General features: G+C 31.5%; 1 protein-coding gene across 2 annotated transcripts in view; it reads left to right on the top strand.

The window, feature by feature from the left end:
• The window catches only part of LOC145241474 (fanconi-associated nuclease 1-like), a 281,174-nt gene that overhangs the window by 249,041 nt on the left and 17,880 nt on the right, over nt 1-14,253 (top strand). For both annotated transcript variants that reach the window (XM_080104461.1, XM_080104462.1), the window contains 2 exons: nt 3,004-3,132; nt 5,465-5,570. In XM_080104461.1, coding sequence (XP_079960587.1) covers nt 3,004-3,132; nt 5,465-5,570 — 235 coding nt within the window. The remainder of the gene's footprint in view (nt 1-3,003; nt 3,133-5,464; nt 5,571-14,253) is intronic.

Genomic DNA, 14,253 nt, shown 5'->3' with positions numbered 1-14,253 from the left:
CTCGACGTCGCTGTCTTCCTCTGATGACACCACTACCGGCCGCACATCAAGGATGTGTCAAGGGATGCCGTCAATCGATACATTGTTCGGGGACTGGACACTTGTCACAATGCCCCTCCCCCAGCGTGTGGTACGGCGAGCATCAGGCGGTTTGATCCACACTTCCTCTCCCACTCGCACAGTCGCTCGCTTCTCGCCTTCCTCCGCGGGTACCTGTGCTGTTCGGGGATGCCGCCACTCATACTTGAAGACTGCCCTCTGTGGCACTGACTCCACTTTTTGCCTTGACTTTGGAGCCATATTATACCAGAAGACAGCTTCTGGCGGCGAAATCTGGCCCCTTTATAACCTGGCTGACCAAAGTTAAACTTGTCGCTAAGTTGCAGGACATCGCGGATGTAGCCAGCTTGATACCGCTGTATCTTGATGGTGATGCTCTGGCCCTATATCTGGAGATGCGGGAGGAGGATCAACTGTCTGTTGACGCCATTGAGGAAAAGTTGAGGGAAGCATTTACCGAAGGACCGTTTGTGGCATATGGCAAACTAAGCAGTATGGTGTGGACCGGAGAGCCTGTCGATGTTTACGCCAACAATATCAGGAGGTTGACAGGACTAGCAGGATTCAATGGAGGAGGCCGTCGATAGATGGTTAAGATGGCCTTTATCAATGGCTTCCCGGACCATATTTCTATAGCTCTGCAGCAACTGCCGAGATGCTAGTAAAGCGTCGATTGATGATTACACAGGCTATGGTGCTGGCCAGGAAAAAAGAGAGTGAGCAGGGAATCGTAGCTGTTGTTCAATGAAGCAAACTGCAGCAAGAAATTGTGAAAGACGAAAAGCAGAGAGGACTGTGGCAGAGACCCAGGTTCTCTGGCAGATGCTACGATGCCAAGGCCCCCATATGGTGCGGGAGTGTAGGGAGCCAAAACCAGAAGTCGCTGTGGGGAAGTTGGCCACATCAGCAGATTCTGTCCCCAGAAACGAACAGGGGGAAGCCACTGCGCCGGTGGCTACACCACTTATTCGATGAAGGCGCTTCAGGGTATGTCACCACAAGTAGAGGTGACCCTAAATGGACGAAGTGCAAAAGCCCTTGTCGACACGGGCTGTACGTCAACAATTTTCACCAAAGACATGGTTGACACATGCAATGGAACCAGCAGCATTACGGCAGTTGATGGCAGAGAGGTGATGTGCAATGACACAAGTATTGTTCGGTTGATGGTACGTGAGATGTCACTAACAATCCAGGCGATTGTTATTAACAAAATTGTCACGGGTGTCGATGTGTTGCTAGGGATGGACGCAATTGCTCGACTAGGGGGCGTTACGGTATATAAGAACTCCGTGAGATTTGGAGGACATCAAGGGGCTGCATGTGTACAATTCGAAAAAGGTGTCACAGGAACAGCTGGGTTAGACAAAAGTTGCACGATAGAGGACCAAGATTTCTCTGCACACTTTGATGGTGAGAAATGGACAGTCAAGTGGGCATGGAAGGGAGAACCTCCCATACTGAACAACAGAGTAGAATGCTACGAGCATATGTTGCGAGGAGGCACAAGAGTTGAATTCGAGAAGGAGGTGGACCGATGAATCTCAGAGGGGATTTTAAGACCATGGACAGAGAAGGTGGAAGGTGTGCTGCCGTTAATGGCGGTTGTTCAGCCCACAAAACAAAAAGTACTGGACTTCAGGGAGCTGAACGTACACGTTGCGTGTCACACGGGAGGCAATGTGATGGACGTGTGCGGAGAGACCATGCGAGAGTGGAGGCAGATTCAGAAGGCTGCGACGATTGTGGATTTAAAATCTGCATACCTACAGATCCACATTTCACAGGAATTCTGGAAATACCAGCTGGTCAGGTACAAGGGCCGAATGTACTGCCTGACTAGGTTGGGTTTTGGCCTGAATTCTGCACCAAAAATCATGGCAGCGATCCTCAAAACGGTGCTAAGCAAGGAGGACGCAGTTAGAAGAGCCATCTAGTTTTCCATTTCTCCAAACAGCCAATTTGCAAAGGGGGACAACTCAAACCACACTTAAATAATTACCTAAAAATAAAAACCGGCAAGGGAATAACTTGTATTTTTAATTGTAATGCTTATTGACCATAAAAAGGCTTTGGATATTTGAAGATTTCATAGTACTACTAAAATAGTCATGCTTCAAAAACCCAAACACTTCAAAATACCAACATTTTGTTGTTTTGCTATTATTCTCCCAGACCAATAATCTGTCCTATAATTAAAGCTTTTCTTTTTTATACTTTCGAAAGGAATAACTTTATTGCAAACTGATGAAAGGCAACAGTCATTTCTTTTATTTTTTTAATAAAAATCACTGATCAGTGTAGAGGGAGGGGAAGATGAAGAGAGAGATTGAAGTCACTATTAATAATAATTTTTTAAAACACATTTCATTTACAAATCTGAATGCTTGGTGTGCTTATGAATGGTCTATTAGCCTCTTTTAGTCATGTGACATTACATCCATTTCAGATACATTCCCATGGCTTAAGCAATTTTCAATTGTTTTTTACTTTTTGTTATTCTCAACTAAATTTTATATTAGTTGATCTATCCTCTCGATATCTAATAGGAATAAACATAAAGATCATCCGTTTCTAATTTATTTAACTTAAAAAAAAAGAACAAACACAATTTGAGTAACTGTTATTTTTCTTTGTGAATTATGCACATTATTTGGACAGCCACAGTTTGCATAGGTTGTTGGTGATCCTGAATGTGTGACCAGAAGTTCAATTTGTGGAAGCTAGATGAAGATGGCCAACTCATTGGAGTATGGCTGATGGCTTGAGCCAGAAAAAAAGGATAATATGCAGTTCTATCTTTGTCACAGGGCGGAAATTGATGGCCCAACTGGAATCACCAATGAAAACCTGTTTCAAATTGTTGTTTAGTCTTCTCAAGAGGTTGTTTTCCTTTTGTATAATTTTCTCATCATTTTTCATTTCCGGTTTCTTTCCTTGCAGGATCTTGTGAGTTGTATTGGTGGCAGCATTTTAGCTGCCATTTTTGGCAGGTATGCAAAGAATCCTCGTCATTCCAGAAGTGGTTTTCCTGACCTCACTTTATGGAATGTGGAAACCAAGAAGTTCAAGGTAACTCAAAAGTAATTTTTGTGTGTGAGTGTGTTTGTGTTTCCTTAGACATTATTTTTAAGATTAGAGGATGAGTCTCCTCCTTGCTGCTTCAGTTGCTTGGAGACTTATCGTAGAAAGTACCCGTCAAGAATTGGTTTTGGCCTAGTACCTGTCGGACTGAGGTACACCACCTGAGTATTATGCAGGCTTTGTCACCCAGCTTTCGGATGGGACAAGTTTATCGTTTGTTTCCTGATAATGCTAATAGGAATACCCAGGTAATGCTGATAGGAATACTCAGGCAATTTTTGCTAGATCAGAGTGCCCCTCCTTTAGGGGCACTGACTGGACATCGTCACTTTCCGACTTTGTGGCACATCTTGTTGAGATTGGCAGCAAGTTAATATATCAGACAGTTGGAAAGATAAAAGCATTTGCCTCCTCTATATTTTTCAAGTTTGGTTTATTGTTGCACTACAGTGAGATTAAAACCTCAAATTCATCAATTCATCATCGAAGAACAATAAATTTATTAATAAGTACTGATCATATGTACAGTAAAAGAAGTTCGTTTTTTTGCAATTTTTTCAGTGGATCATTATTGATTGGACACTAATAAACCAGATGATCTAATAAAAAAAAAAATTTTTAAGTCATTATTTTGACACTTGAAAGGGGTGCTCACTTTTTAGTTACAACGTTATATTAAATCGATCCTCCATTTTGTAAACACAGTAAGGAATTATTGCCCTTTGTTTTTTGGTACTTGTGCACTTTTGCTACTGTGCTGAAATAATAATAATGTTATTTCAAAAACCATTCTTAACATGGAGAGAGGAGGGTGTTTTGTAACTATTCTGTGCTTCCACCTAACAATTTATTAAAAAAACAAGATATTGAATTTAATCTTAAAAATAGCATGGTATCAAAAGTGCATAAGAAGCACTGTTTTATTCTCTTTTTTTTTCTATTTTGTAAACATGGAAGTAGGGCCTTCGAGTGTGCTGAAAGCAAATATCACATTTAAATTTTCCGTAAATAAGTAGTTTTCTGGATATTAAGCAATGTAATTCTTTGTTTTAAGTGGTGGCAATACAAGCAAGCACACACATATAGCAGCAAGCTGACTGCCAAATATGTGAATTTTGGAAAAATTAGCTAAAATTAAAAAATTATACAAATACTTGTTTACGGAAAATTAAATAATTTAAAATAGCTTCTTTGGTTTAACATGACCAAATAAAAACCATTTATGCATGACTGATAGAAATAGTTTCTTATACTTTATAACTGTTTGATGCGATTCTGATGAAACTTTCTAGTTGTTACATTTGTGACTTTTGACCTTTTTGGCAGAGTTCATTTAGTATGTTTCTCATGAGAGGTCATTTAGTATGTTTCTCATGAGAGATCATTTAGTATGTTTCTCATGAGAGATCATTTAGTATGTTTCTCATGAGAGATCATTTAGTATGTTTCTCATGAGAGGTCATTTAGTATGTTTCTCATGAGAGGTCATTTAGTATGTTTCTCATGAGAGGTCATTTAGTATGTTTCTCATGAGAGGTCATTTAGTATGTTTCTCATGAGAGGTCATTTAGTATGTTTCTCATGAGAGGTCATTTAGTATGTTTCTCATGAGAGGTCATTTAGTATGTTTCTCATCAGAGGTCATTTAGTATGTTTCTCATGAGAGGTCATTTAGTATGTTTCTCATGAGAGGTCATTTAGTATGTTTCTCATGAGAGGTCATTTAGTATGTTTCTCATGAGAGGTCATTTAGTATGTTTCTCATGAGAGGTCATTTAGTATGTTTCTCATGAGAGGTCATTTAGTATGTTTCTCATGAGAGGTCATTTAGTATGTTTCTCATGAGAGGTCATTTAGTATGTTTCTCATCAGAGGTCATTTAGTATGTTTCTCATGAGAGGTCATTTAGTATGTTTCTCATGAGAGGTCATTTAGTATGTTTCTCATCAGAGGTCATTTAGTATGTTTCTCATCAGAGGTCATTTAGTATGTTTCTCAGTCTTAACAAAATGCTACCTCCTTCCCCTCTTCTGCAATATTTAAATTAATTTTCTCTCTTTCTAAAACATGATGTAAATTTATGTTTCCTTTAATGTAGACATCATTTGCATCATTTTCTATGGAACAGATTCTGCACCCTCTCACATCTAGTGGATGGATTCGTGTCTTTTCATACTTTCTCATATGTTGCAATAAACAAAAATAGACGTCATTAATGTTCATGGCAGATCCTCCAGATGAAACCTTTCAGTGAACCCTTTTGACATAAGTTAATCAAGATTTTGATAAAAACTTTCTTCCTTCCTTTCCTAATCTGCAGATATGTGAGGTGAAAGGACCCGGTGATCGCTTGTCAACCAAGCAAATTCTTTGGATCAATGACCTTCTTCAATTCGGTGTTGATGTAGAAGTGTGTTACGTCAAGCGTAAGCAATTTTGACCTTTTTTTGTCTTTTTGTTCACTTTTAACAGTAACAAAAGTTTTTTTTTTAACTTTTAGAAGCAACAAAAGTTTTTGTTCACTTTTAGAAGCAACAAAAGTTTTTTTTTACTTTTAGAAGCAACAAAAGTTTTTGTTCAGTTTTAGAAGTAACAAAAGTTTTTGTTCACTTTTAGAAGCAACAAAAGTTTTTTTAACTTTTAGAAACAACAAAAGTTTTTGTTCACTTTTAGAAGCAACAAAAGTTTTTTTAACTTTTAGAAGCAACAAAACATTTTTGTTCACTTTTAGAAGCAACAAAAGTTTTTGTTCACTTTTAGAAGCAACAAAAGTTTTTGTTCACTTTTAGAAGCAACAAAAGTTTTTGTTCACTTTTAGAAGCAACAAAAGTTTTTGTTCACTTTTAGAAGCAACAAAAGTTTTTGTTCACTTTTAGAAGCAACAAAAGTTTTTGTTCACTTTTAGAAGCAAGAAAAGTTTTTGTTCACTTTTAGAAGCAAGAAAAGTTTTTGTTCACTTTTAGAAGCAAGAAAAGTTTTTGTTCACTTTTAGAAGCAACAAAAGTTTTTGTTCACTTTTAGAAGCAACAAAAGTTTTTGTTCACTTTTAGAAGCAACAAAAGTTTTTTTCACTTTTAGAAGCAACAAAAGTTTTTGTTCACTTTTAGAAGTAACAAAAGTTTTTTTAACTTTTAGAAACAACAAAAGTTTTTGTTCACTTTTAGAAGCAACAAAAGTTTTTGTTCACTTTTAGAAGCAACAAAAGTTTTTGTTCACTTTTAGAAGCAACAAAAGTTTTTGTTCACTTTTAGAAGTAACAAAAGTTTTTTTAACTTTTAGAAACAACAAAAGTTTTTTTTCACTTTTAGAAGCAACAAAAGTTTTTTTTTTAACTTTTAGAAGCAACAAAAGTTTTTGTTCACTTTTAGAAGCAACAAAAGTTTTTGTTCACTTTTAGAAGCAACAAAAGTTTTTGTTCACTTTTAGAAGCAACAAAAGTTTTTTTAACTTTTAGAAGCAACAAAAGTTTTTTGTTCACTTTTAGAAGTAACAAAAGTTTTTTTAACTTTTAGAAGTAACAAAAGTTTTTGTTCACTTTTAGAAGTAACAAAAGTTTTTGTTCACTTTTAGAAGTAACAAAAGTTTTTGTTCACTTTTAGAAGTAACAAAAGTTTTTGTTCACTTTTAGAAGCAACGAAAGTTTTTGTTCACTTTTAGAAACAACAAAAGTTTTTGTTCACTTTTAGAAGCAAAAACAGTTTTTTTTAACTTCGAGAAACAAAAGTTTTTGTTCACTTTTAGAAGCAACAAAAGTTTTTGTTCACTTTTAGAAGCAACAAAAGTTTTTGTTCACTTTTAGAAGCAACAAAAGTTTTTGTTCACTTTTAGAAGTAACAAAAGTTTTTTTAACTTTTAGAAACAACAAAAGTTTTTTTTCACTTTTAGAAGCAACAAAAGTTTTTGTTCACTTTTAGAAGCAACAAAAGTTTTTGTTCACTTTTAGAAGCAACAAAAGTTTTTGTTCACTTTTAGAAGTAACAAAAGTATTTGTTCACTTTTAGAAGCAACAAAAGTATTTGTTCACTTTTAGAAGCAACAAAAGTTTTTTAAACTTTTAGAAGTAACAAAAGTTTTTTAAACTTTTAGAAGTAACAAAAGTTTTTTTTCACTTTTAGAAGCAACAAAAGTTTTTGTTCACTTTTAGAAGTAACAAAAGTTTTTGTTCACTTTTAGAAGCAACAAAAGTTTTTTTAACTTTTAGAAGTAACAAAAGTTTTTGTTCACTTTTAGAAGTAACAAAAGTTTTTGTTCACTTTTAGAAGCAACAAAAGTTTTTGTTCACTTTTAGAAGTAACAAAAGTTTTTTTTAACTTTTAGAAGCAACAAAAGTTTATTTCACTTTTAGAAGCAACAAAAGTTGTTTTTCACTTTTAGAAGCAACAAAAGTTTTTGTTCACTTTTAGAAGCAACAAAAGTTTTTGTTCACTTTTAGAAGCAACAAAAGTTTTTGTTCACTTTTAGAAGCAACAAAAGTTTTTGTTCACTTTTAGAAGCAACAAAAGTTTTTGTTCACTTTTAGAAGCAACAAAAGTTTTTGTTCACTTTTAGAAGCAACAAAAGTTTTTGTTCACTTTTAGAAGCAACAAAAGTTTTTGTTCACTTTTAGAAGTAACAAAAGTTTTTGTTCACTTTTAGAAGCAACAAAAGTTTTTGTTCACTTTTAGAAGCAACAAAAGTTTTTGTTCACTTTTAGAAGCAACAAAAGTTTTTGTTCACTTTTAGAAGCAACAAAAGTTTTTGTTCACTTTTAGAAGCAACAAAAGTTTTTGTTCACTTTTAGAAGCAACAAAAGTTTTTTTAACTTGTAGAAGCAACAAAAGATTTTGTTCACTTTTAAAAGTAACAAAAAATTTTTTAACTTTTAGAAGTAACAAAAGTTTTTGTTCACTTTTAGAAGCAACAAAAGTTTTTTTAACTTTTAGAAGTAACAAAAGTTTTTGTTCACTTTTAGAAGCAACAAAAGTTTTTTTAACTTTTAGAAGTAACAAAAGTTTTTGCTCACTTTTAGAAGTAACAAAAGTTTTTGTGCACTTTTAGAAGCAACAAAAGTTTTTGTTCACTTTTAGAAGCAACAAAAGTTTTTGTTCACTTTTAGAAGCAACAATAGTTTTTGTTCACTTTTAGAAGCAACAAAAGTTTTTGTTCACTTTTAGAAGTAACAAAAGTATTTGTTCACTTTTAGAAGCAACAAAAGTTTTTGTTCACTTTTAGAAGCAACAAAAGTTTTTTTCACTTTTAGAAGCAACAAAAGTTTTTTTCACTTTTAGAAGCAACAAAAGTTTTTGTTCACTTTTAGAAGCAACAAAAGTTTTTGTTCACTTTTAGAAGCAACAAAAGTTTTTGTTCACTTTTAGAAGTAACAAAAGGTTTTGTTCACTTTTAGAAGCAACAAAAGTTTTTTTAACTTTTAGAAGCAACAAAAGTTTTTTTAACTTTTAGAAGCAACAAAAGTTTTTTTAACTTTTAGAAGCAACAATAGTTTTTGTTCACTTTTAGAAGCAACAAAAGTTTTTGTTCACTTTTAGAAGTAACAAAAGTTTTTTTAACTTTTAGAAGCAACAAAAGTTTTTTTTCACTTTTAGAAGCAACAAAAGTTTTTTTAACTTTTAGAAGTAACAAAAGTTTTTGTTCACTTTTAGAAGCAACAAAGGTTTTTTTAACTTTAAGAAGTAACAAAAGTTTTTTTAACTTGTAGAAGCAACAAAAGTTTTTGTTCACTTTTAGAAGTAACAAAAGTTTTTGTTCACTTTTAGAAGCAACAATAGTTTTTGTTCACTTTTAGAAGCAACAAAAGTTTTTGTTCACTTTTAGAAGTAACAAAAGTTTTTGTTCACTTTTAGAAGCAACAAAAGTTTTTGTTCACTTTTAGAAGCAACAAAAGTTTTTGTTCACTTTTAGAAGCAACAAAAGTTTTTGTTCACTTTTAGAAGCAACAAAAGTTTTTGTTCACTTTTAGAAGCAACAAAAGTTTTTGTTCACTTTTAGAAGCAACAAAAGTTTTTGTTCACTTTTAGAAGCAACAAAAGTTTTTGTTCACTTTTAGAAGCAACAAAAGTTTTTGTTCACTTTTAGAAGCAACAAAAGTTTTTGTTCACTTTTAGAAGCAACAAAAGTTTTTTTAACTTTTAGAAGTAACAAAAGTTTTTGTTCACTTTTAGAAGTAACAAAAGGTTTTGTTCACTTTTAGAAGTAACAAAAGTTTTTGTTCACTTTTAGAAGTAACAAAAGTTTTTGTTCACTTTTAGAAGTAACAAAAGTTTTTGTTCACTTTTAGAAGTAACAAAAGTTTTTGTTCACTTTTAGAAGCAACAAAAGTTTTTTTAACTTGTAGAAGCAACAAAAGTTTTTGTTCACTTTTAGAAGTAACAAAAGTTTTTGTTCACTTTTAGAAGCAACAAAAGTTTTTGTTCACTTTTAGAAGCAACAAAAGTTTTTTTAACTTTTAGAAGTAACAAAAGTTTTTGTTCACTTTTAGAAGCAACAAAAGTTTTTGTTCACTTTTAGAAGCAACAATAGTTTTTGTTCACTTTTAGAAGCAACAAAAGTTTTTGTTCACTTTTAGAAGTAACAAAAGTTTTTGTTCACTTTTAGAAGCAACAAAAGTTTTTTTTCACTTGTAGAAGCAACAAAAGTTTTTTTTCACTTGTAGAAGCAACAAAAGTTTTTGTTCACTTTTAGAAGCAACAAAAGTTTTTGTTCACTTTTAGAAGCAACAAAAGTTTTTGTTCACTTTTAGAAGCAACGAAAGTTTTTGTTCACTTTTAGAAGTAACAAAAGTGTTTGTTCACTTTTAGAAGCAACAAAAGTCTTTGTTCACTTTTAGAAGCAACAAAAGTTTTTGTTAACTTTTAGAAGCAACAAAAGTTTTTGTTCACTTTTAGAAGCAACAAAAGTTTTTTTCACTTTTAGAAACAACAAAAGTTTTTGTTCACTTTTAGAAGCAACAAAAGTTTTTGTTCACTTTTAGAAGCAACAAAAGTTTTTGTTCACTTTTAGAAGCAACGAAAGTTTTTGTTCACTTTTAGAAGTAACAAAAGTGTTTGTTCACTTTTAGAAGCAACAAAAGTCTTTGTTCACTTTTAGAAGCAACAAAAGTTTTTGTTCACTTTTAGAAGCAACAAAAGTTTTTGTTCACTTTTAGAAGCAACAAAAGTTTTTTTCACTTTTAGAAACAACAAAAGTTTTTGTTCACTTTTTGAAGCAACAAAAGTTTTTGTTCACTTTTAGAAGCAACAAAAGTTTTTGTTCACTTTTAGAAGCAACAAAAGTTTTTGTTCACTTTTAGGAGCAACAAAAGTTTTTGTTCACTTTTAGAAGCAACAAAAGTTTTTGTTCACTTTTAGAAGCAACAAAAGTTTTTGTTCACTTTTAGAAGCAACAAAAGTTTTTGTTCACTTTTAGAAGCAACAAAAGTTTTTGTTCACTTTTAGAAGCAACAAAAGTTTTTGTTCACTTTTAGAAGCAACAAAAGACAAAAGTTTTTGTTTACTTTTAGAAGCAACAAAATTTTTGTTCACTTTTAGAAGCAACAAAAGTTTTTGTTCACTTTTAGAAGCAACAAAAGTTTTTGTTCACTTTTAGAAGCAACAAAAGTTTTTGTTCACTTTTAGAAGCAACAAAAGTTTTTGTTCACTTTTAGAAGTAACACAAGGTTTTGTTCACTTTTAGAAGCAACAAAAGTTTTTGTTCACTTTTAGAAGCAACAAAAGGTTTTGTTCACTTTTAGAAGCAACAAAAGTTTTTGTTTACTTTTAGAAGCAACAAAAGTTTTTGTTCACTTTTAGAAGCAACAAAAGTTTTTGTTCACTTTTAGAAGCAACAAAAGTTTTTGTTCACTTTTAGAAGCAACAAAAGTTTTTTTTCACTTTTAGGAGCAACAAAAGTGTTTGTTCACTTTTAGAAGCAACAAAAGTGTTTGTTCACTTTTAGAAGCAACAAAAGTTTTTGTTCACTTTTAGAAGCAACAAAAGGTTTTGTTCACTTTTAGAAGTAACAAAAGGTTTTGTTCACTTTTAGAAGCAACAAAAGTTTTTGTTCACTTTTTGAAGCAACAAAAGTTTTTGTTCACTTTTAGAAGCAACAAAAGACAAAAGTTTTTGTTTACTTTTAGAAGCAACAAAAGTTTTTGTTCACTTTTAGAAGCAACAAAAGTTTTTGTTCACTTTTAGAAGCAACAAAAGTTTTTGTTCACTTTTAGAAGCAACAAAAGTTTTTTTTCACTTTTAGAAGCAACAAAATTTTTTGTTCACTTTTAGAAGCAACAAAAGTTTTTTTTCACTTTTAGAAGCAACAAAAGTTTTTGTTCACTTTTAGAAGCAACAAAAGTTTTTGTTCACTTTTAGAAGCAACAAAAGTTTTTGTTCACTTTTAGAAGCAACAAAAGTTTTTGTTCACTTTTAGAAGCAACAAAAGTTTTTGTTCACTTTTAGAAGCAACAAAAGTTTTTTTAACTTTTAGAAGTAACAAAAGTTTTTGTTCACTTTTAGAAGTAACAAAAGGTTTGGTTCACTTTTAGAAGTAACAAAAGTTTTTGTTCACTTTTAGAAGTAACAAAAGTTTTTGTTCACTTTTAGAAGTAACAAAAGTTTTTGTTCACTTTTAGAAGTAACAAAAGTTTTTGTTCACTTTTAGAAGCAACAAAAGTTTTCTTAACTTGTAGAAGCAACAAAAGTTTTTGTTCACTTTTAGAAGTAACAAAAGTTTTTGTTCACTTTTAGAAGCAACAAAAGTTTTTGTTCACTTTTAGAAGCAACAATAGTTTTTGTTCACTTTTAGAAGCAACAAAAGTTTTTGTTCACTTTTAGAAGTAACAAAAGTTTTTGTTCACTTTTAGAAGCAACAAAAGTTTTTTTTCACTTTTAGAAGAAACAAAAGTTTTTTTTCACTTGTAGAAGCAACAAAAGTTTTTGTTCACTTTTAGAAGCAACAAAAGTTTTTGTTCACTTTTAGAAGCAACAAAAGTTTTTGTTCACTTTTAGAAGCAACAAAAGTTTTTGTTCACTTTTAGAAGCAACAAAAGTTTTTGTTCACTTTTAGAAGCAACAAAAGTTTTTGTTCACTTTTAGAAGCAACAAAAGTTTTTGTTCACTTTTAGAAGCAACAAAAGTTTTTGTTCACTTTTAGAAGCAACAAAAGACAAAAGTTTTTGTTTACTTTTAGAAGCAACAAAAGTTTTTGTTCACTTTTAGAAGCAACAAAAGTTTTTGTTCACTTTTAGAAGCAACAAAAGTTTTTGTTCACTTTTAGAAGCAACAAAAGTTTTTGTTCACTTTTAGAAGCAACAAAAGTTTTTGTTCACTTTTAGAAGTAACACAAGGTTTTGTTCACTTTTAGAAGCAACAAAAGTTTTTGTTCACTTTTAGAAGCAACAAAAGGTTTTGTTCACTTTTAGAAGCAACAAAAGTTTTTGTTTACTTTTAGAAGCAACAAAAGTTTTTGTTCACTTTTAGAAGCAACAAAAGTTTTTGTTCACTTTTAGAAGCAACAAAAGTTTTTGTTCACTTTTAGAAGCAACAAAAGTTTTTTTTCACTTTTAGGAGCAACAAAAGTGTTTGTTCACTTTTAGAAGCAACAAAAGTGTTTGTTCACTTTTAGAAGCAACAAAAGTTTGTGTTCACTTTTAGAAGCAACAAAAGTTTTTGTTCACTTTTAGAAGTAACAAAAGGTTTTGTTCACTTTTAGAAGTAACAAAAGGTTTTGTTCACTTTTAGAAGCAACAAAAGTGTTTGTTCACTTTTTGAAGCAACAAAAGTTTTTGTTCACTTTTAGAAGCAACAAAAGACAAAAGTTTTTGTTTACTTTTAGAAGCAACAAAAGTTTTTGTTCACTTTTAGAAGCAACAAAAGTTTTTGTTCACTTTTAGAAGCAACAAAAGTTTTTGTTCACTTTTAGAAGCAACAAAAGTTTTTTTTCACTTTTAGAAGCAACAAAATTTTTTGTTCACTTTTAGAAGCAACAAAAGTTTTTTTTCACTTTTAGAAGCAACAAAAGTTTTTGTTCACTTTTAGAAGCAACAAAAGTTTTTGTTCACTTTTAGAAGCAACAAAAGTTTTTGTTCACTTTTAGAAGCAACAAAAGTTTTTGTTCACTTTTAGAAGCAACAAAAGTGTTTTTTCACTTTTAGGAGCAACAAAAGTGTTTGTTCACTTTTAGAAGCAACAAAAGTTTTTTTCACTTTTAGAAGCAACAAAAGTTTTTGTTCACTTTTAGAAGCAACAAAAGTTTTTGTTCACTTTTAGAAGTAACAAAAGTTTTTGTTCACTTTTAGAAGCAACAAAAGTTTTTGTTCACTTTTAGAAGCAACAAAAGTTTTTGTTCACTTTTAGAAGCAACAAAAGTTTTTGTTCACTTTTAGAAGCAACAAAAGTTTTTTTTCACTTTTAGAAGCAACAAAAGTTTTTGTTCACTTTTAGAAGCAACAAAAGTTTTTGTTTACTTTTAGAAGCAACAAAAGTTTTTGTTTACTTTTAGGAGCAACAAAAGTTTTTGTTCACTTTTAGAAGCAACAAAAGTTTTTGTTCACTTTTAGAAGCAACAAAAGTTTTTGTTCACTTTTAGAAGCAACAAAAGTTTTTGTTCACTTTTAGAAGTAACAAAAGTTTTTGTTCACTTTTAGAAGCAACAGAAGTTTTTTTTCACTTTTAGAAGCAACAAAAGTTTTTGTTCACTTTTAGAAGCAACAAAAGTTTTTTTTCACTTTTAGAAGCAACAAAAGTGTTTTTTCACTTTTAGGAGCAACAAAAGTGTTTGTTCACTTTTAGAAGCAACAAAAGTTTTTTTCACTTTTAGAAGCAACAAAAGTTTTTGTTCACTTTTAGAAGCAACAAAAGTTTTTGTTCACTTTTAGAAGCAACAAAAGTTTTTGTTCACTTTTAGAAGCAACAAAAGTTTTTGTTCACTTTTAGAAGTAACAAAAGTTTTTTTAACTTTTAGAAACAACAAAAGTTTTTTTTCACTTTTAGAAGCAACAAAAGTTTTTTTTTTAACTTTTAGAAGCAACAAAAGTTTTTGTTCACTTTTAGAAGCAACAAAAGTTTTTGTTCACTTTTAGAAGCAACAAAAGTTTTTGTTCACTTTTAGAAGCAACAAAAGTTTTTTTAACTTTTAGAA

Source organism: Euprymna scolopes, chromosome 20 (assembly GCF_053919585.1).
Source record: "Euprymna scolopes isolate OS-2025 chromosome 20, ASM5391958v1, whole genome shotgun sequence".
In the NCBI taxonomy this organism is placed as follows: domain Eukaryota; kingdom Metazoa; phylum Mollusca; class Cephalopoda; order Sepiida; family Sepiolidae; genus Euprymna; species Euprymna scolopes.
This window is presented reverse-complemented; position numbering and strand designations above follow the sequence as displayed.